The following is a 19,653-nucleotide window of genomic DNA, read 5'->3' as shown; positions in this document are numbered from 1 at the left end:
GGGCCTTGCACCATGTCCTGGGAGCTCGTATCTGGTCCTGGGAGCTCGTATCTGACCCTGGGAGATTTCACACCATGTCCCAGGGGTCTCCTGCTGTGTCCAGGGAGCTCGTGCGGTGTCCTAGAGGTGTCACCCCATGTCCCTGGGGTCTCACGCCGTGTCCCCCGTGTCCCCAGCTGCCCCTGGACAGCAGCACGCTGCCCGAAGCTGAGCGCAAGGCTCGTCTGCGCCGGCACTTCCCCAGCAAGCCCAAGGCCAAGGAGGAGGAAACCTTCGAGGGCATCGACCTGGACACCTACACGAAGTTTTGGAAGAAGTGAAACCCTGCAACCAAAAATGTACAAATATATAAATAAATCCGTGTCAGGAAAGCCGTGTGTGGGCGGTGCGGTTGTGTGGGGCTCCCCCCGCGCTGCGCGGTGTGATGGTACCGCCCGCCCCGTTCCCCCCCGGCGGTGCCCGCGGTGGTAGCGGCGGCRCGGGCGCGCGCGGCGGCCGGAGGTGCGTGAGGGCAGCGGGGGCGCTTTGGGATTTGGGGATTTTGGGATTTGGGGGCTCCGGGTGTGACCCCGCGGGTCGAGCCTGCCTGGTCCTTGCATTCCTCAACGCGGAGGGGCTGGGGATGCTGGGAACACCCCCGGGCTGCTTTCCCACCCCTCCGGGACGGGCTGACTCCCCCTTCAGGCCCTGCAGCCTCCAGGTCCCGCATCTTCCCCCAGCCCTGAACCCCTTCCCAGACCCTGAAACTGCTCCCCAAGCAATGTCCCACCCCGAGCCGTGCTGCCCCTTCTCGGGCTGTACAGCCTCCCCTTCAGGCCTCCCCACCCAGCCCGCCCCCAGGCCATGAACCCTTCCCAGCTCTCATCCATCCAGACTSTGAACTCTTTCCTACACCCTGAAACCCCCACAGGCCAAGAACCCTTCCCCTTGAGGCCCAGAACCCCCATATGGGCCATAACCCCCTCCATCAGCCCTGCAACCTCTTCCCAGACCCTGAACCTTCCCACCTCTATTCCTGAACTATCCCCCCACAGGCTGTGAACCCCCCTCACCCTCCAGCCCCTTCCCAGAGCCTGAAACCCACAACCTGTGATTCCTCCACTTCTGTCCCTAAGCCCCGCTTGAGGCTCTGAACCTCCCCCAGACCCTGAACCCTCTCGAGGTCACCTTATGCCCCCTCCTCACCCCGCAGCCTTCCCCCAGGCTGGGACCTTCCCTTGCCGTGCACCCCTTTCCAACTCAGGGTTATAAACCCCCCCTTTCCAGCCTGTAACCCCCCCCCTTCCCCAAAGGCCTCTGGTTTCTCCACTGACCCCTGGGGGGCCAAACTTGCTTCCCTGCACCTTCAGGAGCCCCTCCAGGTTTGCATGGAGGAGGTGAAGTGGGTAAACCCAGGGCTGATCCCTTTGCAGGTCACCAGATTCCCCCCAAATCTGCTGTGGGGTCTGGCACCATGTTYGGCTCCTCCCGGGGCGGGGTCCGGGGGGGCCAGGACCAGTTCAGCTGGGAGGATGTCAAGACTGACAAACAGCGTGAGAATTACCTGGGTAAGGGCTGATCCTGCCCAAACTCCCCCTCCCACCCTGTCCCCTCCAATACAGTTTTGGGGTGTGATGATGTTGAGGAGGGGTYGTTGCTCCCCACAGGGAACTCCCTGATGGCGCCGGTGGGCCGGTGGCAGAAGGGGAAGGACCTGACCTGGTATGCCAAGGGCAARAAGGACACGGCCCCGCCGCTATCCCGGGAGGAAGAGCTGGCTGCTGTCCGCCTGGCCGAGCAGGAGGCCATGATGGCAGCTCTGTGAGTCCCCACCCCCTTCACCCCCCMAAAAAGGGAGTGCAGAGCCTCCGCCCCACATCACCTGCTTTTATTTTCATAGAGGCTAYAAGAACTTGAAGAGGCAGCCCACAGGCCTCAGCAAAGAGGTAAGGGGGCATCATGTGTGTTCCCCCAGTGTCCCTGAGGGGTGTCCCCTCCCCTCAGTTCCAATTTTGGGGACACACGCAGGACACTGTCCCCCTTCCCCACAGGACCTGGCCGAGGTGTGCAAGAGGGACGGCGCTGAGCGGGACGAGAAGGACGTGGATCGGGTGGTGGGTTTGGGCAGCTCCAGGTAAAGGGAGGGAAAGATCCCRCACCAATCTCAGGACAATTGGATTGTTTGATTTTAGTGTTTTTATGCTTTTTTTTTTGTGTGGTCTCTCTGCAGTGGCAGTGCTGGCCGGGTGATGCTCTCCAAGGAGGACAAGGAGGCAGCCAAGATGGGGCTCTCTGTTTTCACGGTACAGAGGCGGTCACATGGTTCTTGGGAGATTCAGAAATAGACGAAAAAAGGCAAAAAGCTGTGCACAGACTTGGAATATTTTGTTTAAAAAACAGTCTGAGTATTGTGGCACAGAGATCTGCAGGTGCCAAGTTAATTTGTGGGGCTTTTACATGGAAGCAGCTTTTAAGGGTATTTTAATTTTTTAATCAAATTTAATTTTATTTTTTTTTTTCCAAATTTAATTTTTAATAGGAGAAAAACCCTTTGTCTTCTAATTTCAAGCTATGGGTTCATGGATTCACTCCATATTTTTTCCCCTCCTCAACCCTAGCACCAGAAAGTCTCCAGCAGCCCAGAGACATCTGGCTCCAAGAAGAAACAGGAAAAGGAGGAGAAGGTGGAGGAGAAACGGTGAGGATTTTTCCTGCTTTGGTGGGAAACCACCAGAAATGGCCTGGTTTTTGTGGGAAATATTTTACAAAATGTTTCCATGGCTCTGTTTGGCATTGGGCTTRTTCTGCATCTGTCTGAATCACCCCCAAAAACTTCTGTGGGCTTCTGCTTGGCAAAGGAGGGATGTGTTGGGATGTGCCTGGAAAAAGGGATGGGGATGAATTTTTGGAGCCAGAGGGAAGCACAGTGCAGGGATTCTCATTGCTTGATCTCTTTCCCACAGACCAGAGAGCAGCAAAAAATCCAAAAAGGAGAAAAAGAAGGAGAAAAAGAACAAGAAAAAGAAGAAACATAAGAAGGAGAAGAAGAAGGACAAGGACAAGCATTCCAAGAAGGATGCTGACCCATCATCCTCTGATTCCGATTCTTCCCCWGATCGACACAAGAGGTAGCTGGCTTGGGATGGAGGCTGAGCCCTGGCSTGGGGGCATTATCAGTGGAAAATGGGATGAAGGATTCAGGAGAGCCACGTGGTCATGGCTGGCATCAGGATGCGCTGCTGGCATCCCCCGGCTTTCCAAAATCCTCAGAATCACCTTTGTTGGTGTCCCCAGTGTCCCTGCTGTCACTTTCCCCCTCTCCCCGCAGGCACCACCGCAGGAAAACGCAGCAGCACTCGGAGCCGTCGCGGCACGGCAGCCGGCGGCGGCACGACACGGAATCCTCGGGAAGCAGCGCGGGTTCCGGCCGGAGCCCCGCCCGCCGGCGCAGCCAGAGCAGGGACGGCCGGGGCCGCCACCCGTCCCCGCGGCGCAGGGGCAGGAAGAGGAGCAGGAGCAGGTCCCCCCTGGCCCGCGGGGTCCGGCAGCGCCACGACACTGACTCGGAGGACTGAGAGGGAGCCCGGGGTTGTTTCAGGGAGATCTTCCATAAAGTTTATATTTTTTAAGGTGATTAAATTAAAAACGCCGCAGCTCCGCGGGCACCGGGGCAGAGTCTGGCAAAGGGCATTAATGTGGTGCCAACTGCCCCTTCCCTGCCCACCCGGGGGCAGCACCAGCAGGTGTGGGGGGCATCAGGGGCTGGGCACCCTTCTCCTCACTCCCCAGGTCCATCCATCCACACAGGACTGAGCGTAGAGGAATGCTGTGGGTTGGGGGCTGGTGCTGGGTTGGTTCTGGCTGTGGTGCTGAAAATGCTGTGGATACCTCGTGTTTATGTATAGACACTTTGGAAGAGATTATTATTATTATTATTATTATTATAGTTTGTTGTCTTTCCTTGCCCTTGAGTGCTTGTCAGTGCAGTGGCTGACAAATTTCTTTCCTTAAAAATTCACTAAGTTCATCAGCTGCATGGATGGGACCTTGAAGCTTATCCAGTTCCAGTCCCCCTGCCATGGGCACAGGGACACCTTCCCCTGAACCAGGTTGCTCCAAGCCAGGTCCAGCCTGGTCTTGGACACTTAAATAATTCCTCAATTTACGGGRAGAAAGTGGATGGGACCAGGTGTCTTCCAGAGGCTTTTGCCCTGGCCCCATCCACCTGCACCAGGGAGCAGCAAACTCCATTCCCATCCAGGACTGAAACCCTCAGAACATGGTTATTTATGTTCGTGGCATACTGAAAGAAGGGAATTTTACATCAATAAATAGAAATACTGATCCGAATCGAAAGAGGTTGGCCCGAGCGGCTCCAGAGCATCGCCGGCTGCGGTGTGGCCGTGCCAAGCACAAGGGCCTCATTTGTGTAATTAATGATGCAATTGAAGACAGGGAGGGTTTGTGTGTCTTGGTGGACAAAAGCCCAGTGGGACCGTGCTCAGGAGCTGACAAAGCCCTTCTGTCCCAATGTGTTCAGCCTGGGCAGTGGGAGATGCCGCAGAGCCATCACAGCCTTCAGTAATCCCCACCCCAATACAATTTTGGGGTTGACAAGCTCTTGGCACGAGGGCTGTTCCTCGTGGTCTGAGCAGCTGCAGCTGCAGATCCATCCCAGGGATCCCCATGGCACAGCTGGGGTGGCCCTGAGCCCGTGCACTCCCTGGCCAGGGCTCTTAACCTGCTGGTGGCTCACCAGACTGTGCTCGGTGTCCCCTCCAGGGGATTTTCAGATCAAAAGTGTGGCTGGAGCCTGCTGTGAGCACCCCAGAGCAGGGCTGTGCACAATGGGAACTGGGCACGGGAAGCAACAGGTTGGAAAGGGAACCATAGGAGAGTGGAAACACAGCCAGCAGAGAAAAAATACCAGAGATCCCAGTRCCCTGCTCCCTGCATGGGCTTCCACTTCCCATCATCACCTCCCAGGCAGATGGGACAGATGCTGTGGCAGGGCTGGGCTCTGCCAGGGTGATTTGCACCCACAGCTCCAGAGTGTCCCAGCAAAGGGAGAAGGGTGATGTGCCCAGCAGGATGGCAGAGGGGCTGTGGCACAGCTGTCCCAGTTCAGTTCTGCTCTCTTGAGCTTTCTCCCACCCTTTTGTCACTACTTGGCCTATCCTGCTCTCTCCCCTTCCTGTTTCACACTCAAACCCAAGATCTGAAGGAATCAGTTTGAGAAACATGGGAAGCCAAACTCAGGGTGAGGGGGGTGAAGCAGTCCAGCTCCATCCTTGGCCCAGGGCTGCTCACCCCAAACCCTCCACGTTCAGCTGCTGCATCAGTTCCTGGAGCAGCTGATGGGGAAGGTAAGAGGATCACCAGGAGAAGGAGCTCTGTCCTGGAGCCAGAGGGGACTGCAGAGAGGAAAAATGCAAACCAAAGCATTTAGGAAGGCAGAATACCTATKTTTTCCCCACAAAACTGCTAATTCACAGATCCTGTAATAGAATGGGACCAGAAGGAGAAAAAAAATCTGTTGTGGGAGGTGATGGGGCTACTCAAGAAGCTCAAGCTTTGCTGTCCCTGTGACTCCAGCAGAACCCAAGCATCACCCACCACTTCACCTGCAGTCTTCCAACCAGGAATGATACATTTCTTAGGAAATACAGGAAATATSCTCCAATTTTCATGCAAATTGTGATGTGGCAAAATGCTGCGTGGATTTGGAACCGCTGCACAAAAATGATACAAACCAACACCATACCAGTGCAAGTTTCATGAAACTTTTTATTCAACAAGTATTTAATTATGATTCTGCCAAGATGATCGAATGAACAGCAAGGCATAAAAAACATGAAATAGTTAAGAGATTTTATTCTAATAGCTTTAATTACAGTGCTTGTTTGTCGAAATGAAAACTGAAAACAAGTATACAAAACAGTTGATTACTAGTTGTGTATTGAAAGCAATAAAGGTTTCCACAACACTAAATAAACCAGTTCTGATAGTTCCTCGAGTTAAAGTTTAACAGCTCCAGCTTCTTCAGTGTTTATCAAAATACAAAAGAAAAGTAAAGAGGTCTTTTTTTTATTTTTCTGATGGCAAATCTGAACCTTGCAGTATGAGGGATGCCAAGGGTTTTCACACATATACAGATATGGGATTGTTCCAAAATGGGATTGAATACTTGTAGAGTGGAATGACTCTCCAAACTCTCATGCTTTTTGTTTTTTTCCCTAGACGCTATACATAGATGTTTGGTGTTTTTCATGGCAATTCTTACGTTAAGTACAGTACTTTCTGCTTATAGAGCTTAGGACTAGGACAGGCTGTGCTTCCTGTGGAAAGGTTTTGCCTTCTGGAGTGGTTTACGCACAAGAAAAGTACAAAACACTTTTTGACAAATGAAACAGGCTAAAAATGTTGACTTCTGGAAATGATTCAAGTTCAATGGAAACGAGAAATCTCACCTGAACCAAAAGTCAGATGTTTAGCATGAGTCTGCAAAGCTCATCTAAACCAGGCCCGGCAAATCTTTTAACRGTTGTGAACAAAGATGAGCACAGACTACGAGCTACAGAAAGAGCCAAGAGATCTACTACTTATGATCTGTTCATTAAGCAGATGAAGCTAATTGGGTGTCAGTCATTGCTTCACCCTTTTGAAAGAATCAAGAGTCACCACATTAGAGCTGGAGCAGCAGAAGCGATGTCAAACGTTTGTGTGTTTAAGTGTTTTACTTTTCCTTGTCTATTTAAAAAAATACAGAATTCAGGTTAAAAACCAACCACCAAAATGGATCTCACAGATCTCACAACCCAACCAAGATCGAATTCAGCTCTACTGCACAAGGACCACTGGCAACCCTTATGTTATTAACCCACTTAAATCCCTTCCAGGTACTAAACAGTGACTTGATTCTTTACAATAAAAAAGCTGAGTAATATTGCATAGGAGTACCAGAAACTGCCTCATTGGAAACAAAAACTATTTACATTAAATAAGAAACCTAACTGTTTTCAGGCTTGTATTTGCCACATTTACAGCATGATGCAATATATACTGTGACAAAAAGAAATGAAAACAGCTTCCGGCACTCAATACCACAAAGTAGCACAGTTTGCCACATTAGAGTAAAGCGAAGGGTGAATAGGAGGAAATAAGAGGGAGGGGTGGAAAAAGAGGGAAGAGGAAGGTTTATGGTTTCATTTCTGGTTTCGGAGCTGATTGGACAACCAGTCCAGTCCTTCATAGAGACCGTCTCCACTAGTGGCACAGGTTGCCTGGATGTACCAGTTCCTGTGACGAAGAGAATGCAGTCCAAGTTTGTCTGTGATTTCTGCTGCATTCATCGCATTCGGCAGGTCCTGAAGGAAGGAACAACAGTCATTCCCCACTCTTTTCATCACCAGCTTTAAAGGCATCACAAGAAAGTTAAGAGCTCTCAGAACTTCTCTTTTAGAAAAACAATTTGGATTACTTGGATATTCAAACCACTCCCCTGCACTTGATGAAAGCCTCAAAGGTTTAACAGCATAATCAAAAGCAACATTATGGAATATTTCATAGGGAAGAGAAACAGCTGAAGCCTGGACCCAGTCATTCTCCCTCAGTGCTGATCCAAACCTGCTCACAATTCCAAGTCTGTTTCATTCACWATCCACTCAGGAGTATCCTTTCTGTGACAGCAGTTATAAATCAAAACTATCTTTTATCACCAAGTCCTACTCTGCTRAGCACAGCTTCCTTAGGGCCCACCTTTCCTGCTCCTGGACATGATTTAGGGAATCTTCACCCTTCCCAAATGAGACTGTGCAATCAGTGGAGCAGGATGTTATTCCATCTTTACATTTCCTAGTCACACTTCAGGCCCTTGACATTTGGGTTTAAGCTGCCAAAACCTTTACAAGCAATGAAACGCAGAATTCTCAGCTAACTCTAGGGCCTGGAAGAGCCCAGCTCACACGACACCACAAGAACATTAAAAGTCAGCCCAGTGCTTCCACCAACAYCAGCAGTACCTTCAAACACCCTAAATGAGGAATTCAGGGAGGTTCTGGCATTTCAGCATTTCTCTGAGGAAGAGAGGAAGGAAGGAAGTTTGGGCAGGTYCTATACTTGAGCCACATCAACCTCGAAAATAAAACTGTTTTTTGCTAAAACTGAAAAGCTCTTAGCCAGGACTGTTCAGAAGGATGCTCCTTTCAGATGAGAATTCAATCCACGGTTTCCTGCCTTCAACATACCTGAATAGCTACTTATTGTGAGTTTATTTATCATTACATTGAAAATATGAAAAATCAAGGTCAAGATCTGGCACTCACAAGGATGTCAAAAGTTTTCAAGGGTTTTGACAGAAAGACACCTTTCGTGGGCATACCTGTTTGTTAGCAAACACTAATAAAACAGCATCTCTGAGCTCATCTTCTGCCAACATTCTCATAAGCTCTTCTCTGGCCTCATTCACACGTTCTCTGTCATTACTGTCAACCACAAAAATCAGACCTAGAAATAAGCAAACAAGAATAAACATAAACCTGAAAGTTTCATGTTTAAGAGTTAAGTCTGTTCTTGCTGAAAGATGGTGAAAACTGCTGTTAGTTTGCATTTGTGTTTTTGCAACGGGGATAGGAGCAGCGACTCCTGAACTGCTGTGACAGGACTCAAAGACAGGCACATTGTAAAGGCCCAACAGCGACAGAAGTGACAAACTCTCAGTTCATGGGGCTGCAGAGCTTGCAGTAAAGACTCTGCTTTGAAGTGAGGGCAGAGCTGTGATGGTGACAGAAGAAAAGCAAACTTCTGAACTTGCTCTGAGTCAGAAGGACAAGGAAGACTGGTTTCTGGAATTCTTCCCATCCTCTTTGAACCTGTAGTGGCTTAAGAGAAGAGCCAGAGCAGCACACAAACACACCCTTTTACAACAATAAATGTTTCCACTCCCCTCCAAGAAAGCTGCAAAATTAACTTAGTCCAGACATTCAAAAAGCCCTCTTAAATTCTGGAAACCTGGAAATTAGGTGTGTGGACTCACCTTGTGTGTTCTGGAAATAGTGGCGCCAGAGTGGCCTGATCTTGTCCTGACCACCCACGTCCCACACTGTGAAGCTGATGTTCTTGTATTCTACTGTTTCCACATTGAAACCTAAAACAGATTGTGGCACAAATCTCAGTTAAACATAGCTGGCCTATTGTATTTAGCAAGTCACACACAGAATGTCATCACTCAAAAACTTWAAACTTGAATTAACTTAAACAAGCAGAATCTCTTGCTGAAGCTCTCAAAGTGGACGAACGTGGGTTGTCCTGCTCCCACCATCACCCCCAATGCAACCACACTAATGAACACATCTAATTGCCACCTGAGCAGCTACAAAAAGCAGACTATACTGCCTAAAAAAAAAAAACAACCCAAAACAAACAAAAAMCCACACACCCCCTGGGTTTTAAGAACTGCAAATCAGGTTTTTCAATACCCTCAAACAGGGGAAATAAAGTGAATCCTCTGCTTCTCAGTCTGATTTAAATGATGTCACAACAGACTGGGAGACAAATTGCCCTTCTGTGGCCCACAAAGGCTCATTCCACAAGCAACTGATGAGAGGGAGTGGAGTGAAAAGAGTCACAATCTCCTACCATAGAAGAACTTTTGGCTGTGCCACCTTCACCCCACAGCTTGCAAGTTTGTTCTGACAGACAAGTCACTTAAATCAGCTGAGAAGATTCTGCTGAGACCCAAATCTCAAAGCCATCAGTTACATAAATGTAAAAATCTTACCTATAGTAGGAATAGTAGTTACTATTTCACCAAGTTTAAGTTTGTACAAAATAGTTGTCTTTCCTGCAGCATCCAGGCCAACCATTAAAATACGCATTTCTTTTTTGCCAAAAAGGCCTTTGAAGAGGTTAGCAAAAATATTTCCCATGGTTGAGATATGTTCTCACTGGCCAGTGAAATCTAGAGGAAAAAGATCAGAGTATCACTCATGAGYTATCCACAGTTCTGTTTGGAACACAGCATAAAAACCACAAAAAACCTGAAGSAAGACATAATGTGAATAATTTATAGACACCCCAGGAACCCCCAATGATGCAACACTAAGATGAACAGATGTGCCAAAACTCAGTGCCTATGAAATGACCCAGYTTTGAGTGCTTGAAATGCTTCACATTTTCTTTCAGAGATTTTAACATTAAACACTGTTCTTAAATTTTTGCTTGAAAAATTCATACAGCTGACCACTTCAGGTACTTTGCTCCCCGTTGCTGTGGGATAATTTATCTGCAGCAAAGTATCACCATTAAACAAACTTCTTCCAATTGGGCTGCAGATGATAAGTTTTTGCTTAGCACAGCAATAGCTGGGCCTTCTTTTGGGAAGGAAACTCAGAATACAGCCTGGATTTTCTCCTACTCAGAACAGTTTCCTTCCTCTTCAACCCTGAGGAAATGGTCTGTGAACAGCACATAAACACAGAGCAGTTACTTTCATTAACATCGGAGAGAGACTTCTGTAGGAAGCAAATCCACATTTAATCACCATTTCACATTTAATCAAACTTAACCATTGAGAATTAACAGCCACATTGAAGGAGCAGGTTCAGAGATGAGCACTTCCTTCACAGCCAACACTCCTGCCTGGGTGATTAAAGTGATTAACGTCACCAGGAGCTTCCTATTTAGAAGCTGCCTCTGCACTCCAGCCTCACACACTTCTCTACGCCCTTGGGAATTGTCCCATCCCATCACAAATCCCCGCCCCCCTTTCAAACTTACTCCTGCACAGTTTATAGCAGTATTGAAATCACCGTGAGAACTACTGCTGTGCTTATACAAGGCACGAGAAAAGCAGCCTGGAAGCTTCACAGACACATTACAGACATGATTCACACCCTCACTGCTGCTGGGTCTAGAAGCTCTCAGGTGTCAGTTAAAGAAGAGACAGAGCCCAACTGAAAATTCAAGTTTCAAACACGAGATGCACAAACAGCCAATACATTCAGAGCACGAGTTTCCTGTAAACCAAATCAAATTTAAAGCATAACACAAAGTTTGAATCATCTCTGGAAAAAGCCTCTTATTTCATGATGAAGCTGTACTTGAAGCCAAACTCTCACTAGAAACAGACTCTGTAGAATATTTAAGTACATTAAGGCAAGATTTGAAGTAAAAAGCACACCACAACAAAAGCCTTGTTGCACTCTGTTTAGCACTGTCCTAGGGATGTCTGAGAAACCTGCCCTCCCCATTCTGCASTGGGAAAGGTCTGAGCAGTTCTTTCCTCTTCAGGAAGCTTTGCTGGATACAATTTTAACACAAAAGTTAAATTCTGTAACATTAACTGAGTCACATGTCTAGAACAGGCAGCTCCACAGGGAAGTTCAGAGTCCACGCCAGGGTTCCTGAAGGACATCAATCCCCACGCAAACTTGCCGAAGCAACTAGAATCAAAAATTCATTTATTTTATATGACTGAAGCTTTAAAACTGAACTCCCTTACAAAAAAAGACTGGGCAGCCTGTGCATTAAAACCAAACGTGAGGTTTTTAAGGTTTATTATTCCACCATTTCCTTTGCATTTCTGCAACATGACCATGGATATTCCACTCCCACTGGAATATATGAAGGCTGTATAAACAGGAAGGTTAATTAGGAAGCAGAGAAAACAGTTTTGCTGGACTCCCCATTTCTCCACAGCAGGAAATCTGCCATCCTAGCCCACAGCAGCAGCTCTCACCGGGCTGGAAGGCAGGGAGACTGTAAAGCTTTCCTTTGTCTGGCTGCTCATGCCACCTCTATCTTCTGCTTCATCTGGAAAGCAGCAGTCAGGGCTGAACTGTGACCTTTTACCAGAGCTCACATAAAGTGACTGCAAGAACTTTTGCAGCAGCAAAACCTTAGAAGTCCCAACAAAGAATGCCTTTCTTTGGCTTGCACACGTTTAAAAGCATATTAGGTTATCAAATACTTGGACTGATCACAGTAATTAGGGAAAAGAACAAAATCCTGGATATTATTTACATCCATGACATCTTTCCACACCCTGGAGAAGTCGCAGGCTGCTGAACAAGTTGCTTGTACTTGGCAGTAACAGCAGTGAATCCCGTTAGATCCTTGTTTTCCTGGCAGCTATTTCCAGGTCAAGCCTGCCCTTCGCCACTGAAGCTGCTTTTATACCTCCCATCCTCCCTATTTTTACTTTTTGTAAAGAATAAGAAGCTAAGATCTATTTAAGCACTTGGTTCCCATTTCTCTCTTGTTCTCTTTCACATCCCACCTATCTAAACTGATTCTGTAACTTATTTGGTACTTCACGGTAGGTGGCATTACAAAAAGTCCCATTTATTTTATAGGCAGCACAGTGTAGTTTATAGCCCACTCCTGGTTTACAAGTTGACTAAAAAGTAGTTAAATCCTTGCTGCCTAAAAGAAAAAAAAAAAAAAAAAAAAAAAAAAAAAAAAAAAAAAAAAAGAAACAACCAAAAAAAAAAAAAAACCCAACCAACAGAAATCCATCTGCAGAAATCCCATAAACAGTTTTGGTTCCCAGCAGGGCTTTGTTTGATGGTACTGAGGCACAGTGTCTGTGTTCTCCCCTGATCAGCAGTCACATTCATCTATTCCCACAAGAAAGGAAATCACACTCCCATGGTTTGTACTCCACACTCCTCTCCCTGCACTGTCACAGAAACTGCCTCGATGGTCCTGAGCTGCTTCCCAGCCTTGGCTGCCTCCATTAATACAGCTCAGCTGAGGGATCATGCGACTGTTTTCTCTGTATTCCAGGACCGAGCTTTAATTCCCATTTCAGCCYGTTACTTGGGCCGTGAGAACGTGCACAGTTTAAAAAGTCTTAACTTTCCTCTTGTATTAAGTTAAGCAAAACCCCCTGTTATTCCCAGGCATCATCATCCCTTGCAATGTATATCCTCATATCTCACCTACATTCCATACTTAACTTCTTCCTTCCCTCCACCCAAATGTTGTCAGTAATTGCTACACTGATCATTTTAGAAACATAGGTTGGATAAAATTCCTGAAAACATAAAAGACTACAGCTTGTGAGCTGCTTGTAGTGCTTGAGCACATCTTCAAAAGAGGGATCCATCAGGCTAAGTGGGAAGATTTGAGTATGAAAGGAAACAATTTGAATAAACAGCACAGACTATTTCTGCAGAGCTCAGTGTGTATTTTCCCTCAGTATAACTTCAGCTTCTGGAAACGGTGGTTTAGCACCCCTTACCAAACCCAGATCACCCCAGTACTGAACTGTCTGACTGCTTCTGCCCATCAAAGCCCTAAAGGACTTTTAACACAATCCACTCCACCTCAGCAGCACTAGAAACCCGTCAGGCAGGTTCGAGTAAGATACCATGTGCCATTGCTAAACAGCAGGGCTGACGTTCAATGGATAAACTGCAGTTTCATTTCATGAAACGAAACTATTTTCAGTGCCTGTTTTCTAGTAAGTGATACATTCAGATAAGCAATTAGGAGAACAGGCAGCCTTTTGCAGAGACGCTCAGAGTGAGGAGTTAAAAATGAATGAGTGTCTGCAATAGCAGCAGCCCGGTGGTTGTTAAAGTGATATGGCCCATGAGGAAGCAGCAGAATCTACTTTTATTAATTGTAGGTGGTTAGAATAAGAGCTCTGAGAAATATCTCAAGACCAAAGATCACTAAACATTTAATCATCTGCAGCCCTTTATATTTAAACGTACATTAATGCATTTGAATGTCATTTCATTCAGGCTGCTTATCATGAGAAGTCCAATCTGCTGCTTGACCTCCAAACTCCTTGGGTGAGCTGCTGGTTAACAAGCTCCACAGATGTAAGACCACAAGAGTGTGCAGGCCACCAAAAGAGCATAATGCACCTTGAAATTCCCACACAACCTCAATTTTACACCTCTGGAAAAGTTGTTTTTGACCACCTTAACTTCCCTGAGACAAGAATTGTGTCAAGTGCCAATGTTTCAATTAGGTTTATACCATTTCTTTGACTATACCAGAGCAGACAAAATCAGAGGTTAAGGCAGAGAATGCCACATGTATTATTTAGTCAAAACTATCCAGTAGTATAGAAATACATTTATTTCACTTCCGTGTAGGAGCACTTACCACATAGGGCTCCCACAGTGCAACCATAATTCTCAAAACTTTACAAGTGTTAAAACCAAGCCTGCTGGGCTTGTCATTTTGGCATTCTGAAAATCCCAGCAGCCATGAATGTGGCAGGGGGTTGGAATCAGACGTGCTTTAAGGTCCCTTCCAACCCAAACCATTCTAGGATTTTATGGTTCTATGATAAGATCAGTCAAGAGAAGTTCAACCCTCTGTCCCTTCCCTGCTGTAGTAGGGGGAGTAGGCTGAGATGGAGGTACAGAGGGCATTTCTTGTCTCTGGAAGCTGTTACGCCTCCCCGGGATGTTCATATCATGTTTTAAAAGCCGGTTTCAAGGAGAGAGAGATAAACACAGTGCCACTACTAATGACACACTGTGCTACACAGTTACAATCAGACAAAATATTAAAGCACAAGTTAAAATCCCAACAGTTGCAGATTTACAAAAAAAAAAAAAACTGCTTCCTGGCAGCTTCCTGCACCTTGTTCCATTTGCTTGGGTGCCTGTGGCAAGTAAAACTAGCCTGTTTACAAAGACAACAGATTCACTACCAAAATTCCATCTCCACTTAAAGGAAAATCTACTTAACATTGGCCTGAGCATTAACTCCATGTTTAGAACAATTTGAAAAAYCCCAAATCCATAATTCTTAACCTGGTATTAACATACTAGTTCTATCAGTCACAGAGGAACAAAAATGGATCAATTTGTTATTCACCARAAACATTGATTTGAAATTCAGCCAGTAATCACTAGTTGGTCTGGACCATTCTTTTTAATTTATAGCATTCTAAAATGTTTTAAATTAAATTATCAAGAGGAGCAAAATATTCACACAAGAGATCACCAAACCAATGTGCAAATAGGAGGTGAGAAAGCATTTTTTAAAAAACCCAYCCAACTTCAACAGCTGTTACTGATGTGACATGCAAGAACAACTGGCAAATAATTAAAAGTGCAAATCTAACCCGACAGCTTGTTCTTAACAATATAAAGTGTGATTTAAAGGAGAATGTGAGAAGAAATCCAACAAGAATAGAACACTGCTAAAATTCAGGATTAATCCACAACCCCAGCGTTTCACACCCCCACTCAGCAGAGAACAGTGCTGATGTGTTCTCTTGAAATAATTTCTTTACAGATTCAAGTGTTCTGTTACAGCAAATTTTGGAAACACCTCTTTATATATAGCCAGGGTGGCCCAATACACTATTCTAGTAGAGTTACATTCAACTATTTTTAGAAACTGTTTACTGGCCTTCCACATCTGATAACCTGAGAGATGACAATTTATCAACTGAAATCCTTTAACTTTGGGGCCTTAACACTGAWATGTAGCTCAAATAATTTTGATTTGAGTCACTTCAGACCACATCGATATCAGTAGGCATGGATTACGCGTAAAATGAAAGAGTAGCCAACAAAGAGGTCGGGCCCTTTGTTCACCAGGTGATTCATTATCCTGCACAAACACCACTGTAATAAAGGCCATGGCAACAACATCTTCTCAGAGCTCTTCATTAATATTAAGTTCTAACTCCTTTATATTTTTAACCATTAGAACCAGAGGAGTGTTAACTGTGTGGAGATCAACACTGAGCAGTACAACCATTTGCCCYAGCTCACAATGAGGATGCTCCTGCCAAGTTTGGGATGGAAAAGGTGTCCTGAAGGATCATAACCTATTTATTTGTCTGTGAAGAAACAGGTAGCAACATTGAAATAAAAGTTAAAGATACATAACTGTGCTCAGATCTAAAAAGGAACAGTTGGATTTGGCCACCAAAGGCTTGCAGGGATCAAGTAAAAAGTATCCAAGAGCACTCTGCATGTTCAAGGCAGATGGAAAACAAGCCAAGCACCAGTGAGAAGCCATGTGGAAGGAAATGTGCTTCTCCAGCATCTTTGTTTAACCCAAGGAGGTTGAACACCTCGCTGTCTACACACCTTTCCCAGGTAGRTCATGACTGGAACAGTCTCTTGAGAGCAGTGGGTTTGGAGCAGCAGAAAACAGAAAAYAGYTCCATTTACAAAATCAAAACAAGGACAAAAGAGGGAAAACTTCCTTTGGGGTCATGCCTATTTCTCAGACATAAGAACAAATCACTTCTAAAATTATGGCCAGAAYAAAAAGAGTCACTATCAAAGAGAGAGGGTTGCTGCACTTGATACTCAAATCCCACATCAGAATTAATCCCTTATTCTCACCTTCAAATAGGAGTTGCATCCATGSCCTCCCTGCCTTTAGCTGCCCAGGTAATAATGTGGCGCCAACAATGCAGTTGTGACACCCAAGAACTGMCTGTGACTTTGTGCTCACCAGTTCAGCACTGGGTACACTAGTGTGAGAACTGGCCAATACAAAGAATTTCTGTTCAGATAAGCAATGCACAGTCGGGGTGGTTTTTTGTTTTTGAGGCTGAATTGTTACCAAGTTCAAAATCTTCAATTTTAAGCCAAATATCCTGTTATTCATTTCCAGGGAACTGGGCACTAAAGTCAACATTTACACTCCTAGTAGAAATAGCAAGAACTCACACGAGAGCTCCATCYAGCAATGAAATTGGCTTTTGGTTTCGGGGAAATGTCAAGGAACAGCCTCTGAGTTGTGAGGTACCAGAGCTGTGTGTGAGCAYGAGCTGTGCTAGACATGAGTTTTATTAGAACTGAAACATCAGCAGAAGTCCCACCACAGCCCTCCGACATTTGCGTGTGTTAAAAACAAGGAATAAAATCGGATACTTGCAAGCAGAAAGGAAAAAAATGCTGAATTACACAGAAAAACAGCTGCTGTAGTAGGAAGCTGATTCTGAACTTCTTTACTCATCAGTTAAAGAAAGGGAATCATGGCTGAGGATGGCGCCAGCTCCAACACAAGCTCTGTATCATTCCAGGAGCAGAACTTCCAAGAGATTTCTAAAAAAAGAATCAGAACTATTCCTTTTCAGATAAAGTTAGCTCACGTTCACCAAATTTATCCACTCTAAAGCAAGCTGGATGTTTGGGAAGGCTGTTGAAATCCATAAGAATTCTTGCTTGAAAGCCCATCTTTAAAAAGAAAAGGTTGCTTTAGAAATAACATCCTCTGAGATGTATAAAGGTGGTTCTTTAAACTTAACCACTGCCAATTCAGCTGAAATCCTGGGTTGTGAGCTTTTCCTCCTTCCATCAATCCATGCCATCAATGGCTTAGCTGATAATTATCTGTATAAATGCCCCTGCTTAAAGCAGCTGGAGCAGAGCACAAYTTGGTGAATTCCCAGGAGCAGAATCCAGCCCCTACTCCCACACACACTTGGTTTGCCTTGAAAAGCTGTGACTGGTCCTCCCCCCACTTGGTCAGCATGACTAACACTCACAGGGAACTCGGTGCATGAGCACAGCTTCTGCCAGGCCCTTCCACATTCCAACTATTTCACAACCTAGGAAATGTTCAGAGAAACCAATCTGAGATCTTCAGACCATTTGCACCGAGATGTTTGACTTTTAACAGGATTTACATCACAAACACAAAGCTGTACTGAGGGGAGGACAGCTCTRCTCCAGCCATTTTTATTCCTCATGCTCCACCACAGGGAAAACACCAACAAATTTGGCAAAGCTGTGGAGTTGGAGTTGAAGAGGTTCAATCGAGGTGAGTTTCCTCACCCTTTCACCCAATGCAATTATTCCAACAGGGAGAGCAGCCCAACAGGGTTCTCCAGCACTGCAGACATGTTTGTAGCACAGGAAGTCAGTGGCATCAAACCAACCCCAAAAACCTTCCTTTCAGAGAATCCCTTTATCCATAAGACTGTACTCCTATTTTATTGCAATAAAAACCCCATGGATAAAAGGAAAATAGCAATCCTCCACTTCAGCTACACTTCCCTTTTTTTCCCACAGAAGTGCTCCAAATCAKCAGCAAAAATAGCACTAAAGATATTGCTGAATGACCTTGGAAAAATCCACTTTACCTTCATTTCTCCGCCTGGAAAATAAGGTTAATGGAATACCCTGCAAAAGGGTGCTGTGAGCCTCGCAAGACAAAGCTCAAAGTATTAAATAAATACTTGGAATTGTAGTTATTGACAAAGCTACAATTTCAACACCAGACCTCTGCTCACGACTCTAATCAACCTGTGGAATTTGCTTTGGCAGGAGCCGAGCAGCAAAGCCACAAGGTCAATGTCAAACATAACAACATTTGGGCAGTTTTATGCCCCGGCAGAGTTAGTCTCGCTCTGCCGGGGCAGAGCCGGGCTATCACTTCATCACAGAGGTTTATCAGCCCCGAAGTATCACGTTCACCGCTCACGGAGACAGGATGGAGTATTTTCAGACAGAATATAATATCCTCCCACTGGGAGCTGCTCCGCCAAGGAAAGCYGATCTCCCACACCACCAAACCCAAGCCGATGGATGGCAAACAAGAGTTGTTTGCTCCAGGGAAAGCTCAACTCCTCAGCCCGGCAAAAAAAATAGCAGTTCAGCAGCCAAGGGCTTACAGAGAAACAATCTCTGCCCCACGAGCTTCATCCAAGCCTCATTTCCCCCACAGAGGAGGATTTTCAGGGGGAGAGGAGAAGAAGGAAATGCCTCTCCTTCCTCGGAGCCGTCCACGGGCGGGGCAGAGGCCGGAATGAGCGAGTTTGGGGAAGGGAGGACAAGCCCATCCCGTCTAATCCCATCGCTAGAGGGAGCGGAGCGGGGCCTTGTGCAGCTGCTGGCGAGCTGGAGCGATTCCCCTTTCCCACCCCTGCCTATCCCACTCCTTCCCACTCCATCCCACCCAAAAGCAGGGAAGCGAAAGGCAGGACTCCCCACTCCCCCCCCCACCAAACCCGTGGTGGGGGAGACAAATGGGATAGCGCTACTCCCGGAGGCCTTCGGTGCTGTGGGAGAAAAGGAATGAGTAGAGATGAGATGGAGTGAGACGGAATCAAAAGGAATGAGAAGGAAAGAGAAGGAAAGAACCGCCCGGCCCCGCTCCCTCAGCGCCCGCCGTCGCCTCCCCTCAGCGCAAGGCCGCGGGGTGCGGGTGGGGGCGCGGCGCGGCGGGCKGGGGGGATAAAAGACTCGAAAAGAAGGAAGAGGAATGTTTCGGCAAACCCACCGGCGTCGTCGGGGGCCGCGGGCCGTGGGTCTGGCTGCGCTCGGAGGGTCCCGCTCGGAGCCCGCTCGCCCCGGCCGCGATCCGCCCTGGAGCACAAGATGGCGGCGTGAGGCGGCCACGTCAGTGCCCGCCCCGCGCGCGGCACCACGGGGAAGCGAGGAGGGCGAGGGGGGCGTGGCCTGTGCRGAGGRGGCGTGGCCAAGGCGGGCTGCCGCAGCGCGGGGGCCGCGGAGGCGTGGCGTAGAGACGCAGTGGGCGTGGCTAGGGCTGGAGTGACAGCTCTGGGGAGGCGGGGGCGTCACCCACGGGAGTGGGCGTGGCCACAGAGGGAGCTGCTGCACCGGGGGCGTGGTTTGATTGTTGGCCACGCCCACTGTGGGCAGCGCGTGACCGGACGGGGCGCGCGGGGTTCGGGTCCATTGGGATTGCGGGATTGGGGTTTATAGGGACCGT

General features: G+C 47.0%; 3 protein-coding genes across 4 annotated transcripts in view; 2 read left to right on the top strand and 1 right to left on the bottom strand.

Annotated features, from left to right (window-relative positions):
* MRPL55 (mitochondrial ribosomal protein L55) overlaps positions 1-371 on the top strand; it is a 2,274-nt gene extending 1,903 nt beyond the window's left edge. For both annotated transcript variants that reach the window (XM_057370850.1, XM_057370849.1), the window contains exon 4: positions 177-371. In XM_057370850.1, coding sequence (XP_057226833.1) covers positions 177-320 — 144 coding nt within the window. In that variant the 3' untranslated portion in view covers positions 321-371. The remainder of the gene's footprint in view (positions 1-176) is intronic.
* A 57-nt stretch (positions 372-428) lies between these two features.
* On the top strand, positions 429-3,918 carry CUNH1orf35 (chromosome unknown C1orf35 homolog). The gene is made up of 9 exons (XM_057370851.1): positions 429-501; positions 1,413-1,547; positions 1,647-1,800; positions 1,880-1,925; positions 2,031-2,113; positions 2,210-2,282; positions 2,598-2,677; positions 2,943-3,107; positions 3,308-3,918. The coding sequence occupies exons 2-9, from the start codon at positions 1,454-1,456 to the stop codon at positions 3,552-3,554; spliced, it is 942 nt and encodes a 313-aa protein (XP_057226834.1). The 5' UTR covers positions 429-501; positions 1,413-1,453; the 3' UTR covers positions 3,555-3,918.
* Positions 3,919-6,905: 2,987 nt separating this feature from the next.
* On the bottom strand, positions 6,906-19,335 carry ARF1 (ADP ribosylation factor 1). Its single transcript, XM_057370848.1, has 5 exons — positions 19,201-19,335; positions 9,758-9,937; positions 9,014-9,124; positions 8,360-8,484; positions 6,906-7,346 (listed from the first exon to the last, which is right to left on the bottom strand). The coding sequence occupies exons 2-5, from the start codon at positions 9,903-9,905 to the stop codon at positions 7,185-7,187; spliced, it is 546 nt and encodes a 181-aa protein (XP_057226831.1). The 5' UTR covers positions 9,906-9,937; positions 19,201-19,335; the 3' UTR covers positions 6,906-7,184.
* Between the last annotated feature and the right edge of the window lie 318 nt (positions 19,336-19,653).

The sequence above is a fragment of the Malurus melanocephalus genome, unplaced genomic scaffold, assembly GCF_030028575.1.
Source record: "Malurus melanocephalus ecotype Western Australia unplaced genomic scaffold, MMel_1.1 scaffold_135, whole genome shotgun sequence".
Lineage (NCBI taxonomy): Eukaryota > Metazoa > Chordata > Aves > Passeriformes > Maluridae > Malurus > Malurus melanocephalus.
The sequence above is the reverse complement of the archived record's forward strand: the minus strand, read 5'-3'. Positions and strand labels throughout refer to the sequence as shown.

Excerpts from the sequence above, each read along its gene's own strand:
- ARF1 (XM_057370848.1), bottom strand. The coding sequence starts at position 9,905 with ATGGGAAATATTTTTGCTAACCTCTTCAAAGGCCTTTTTGGCAAAAAA. Across the intron at positions 8,485-9,013 it reads CTATTTCCAGAACACACAAG|GTCTGATTTTTGTGGTTGAC; the intron begins GTGAGTCCACAC and ends GCTTATTTCTAG. Across the intron at positions 7,347-8,359 it reads TAGTGTTTGCTAACAAACAG|GACCTGCCGAATGCGATGAA; the intron begins GTATGCCCACGA and ends TCCTTCCTTCAG.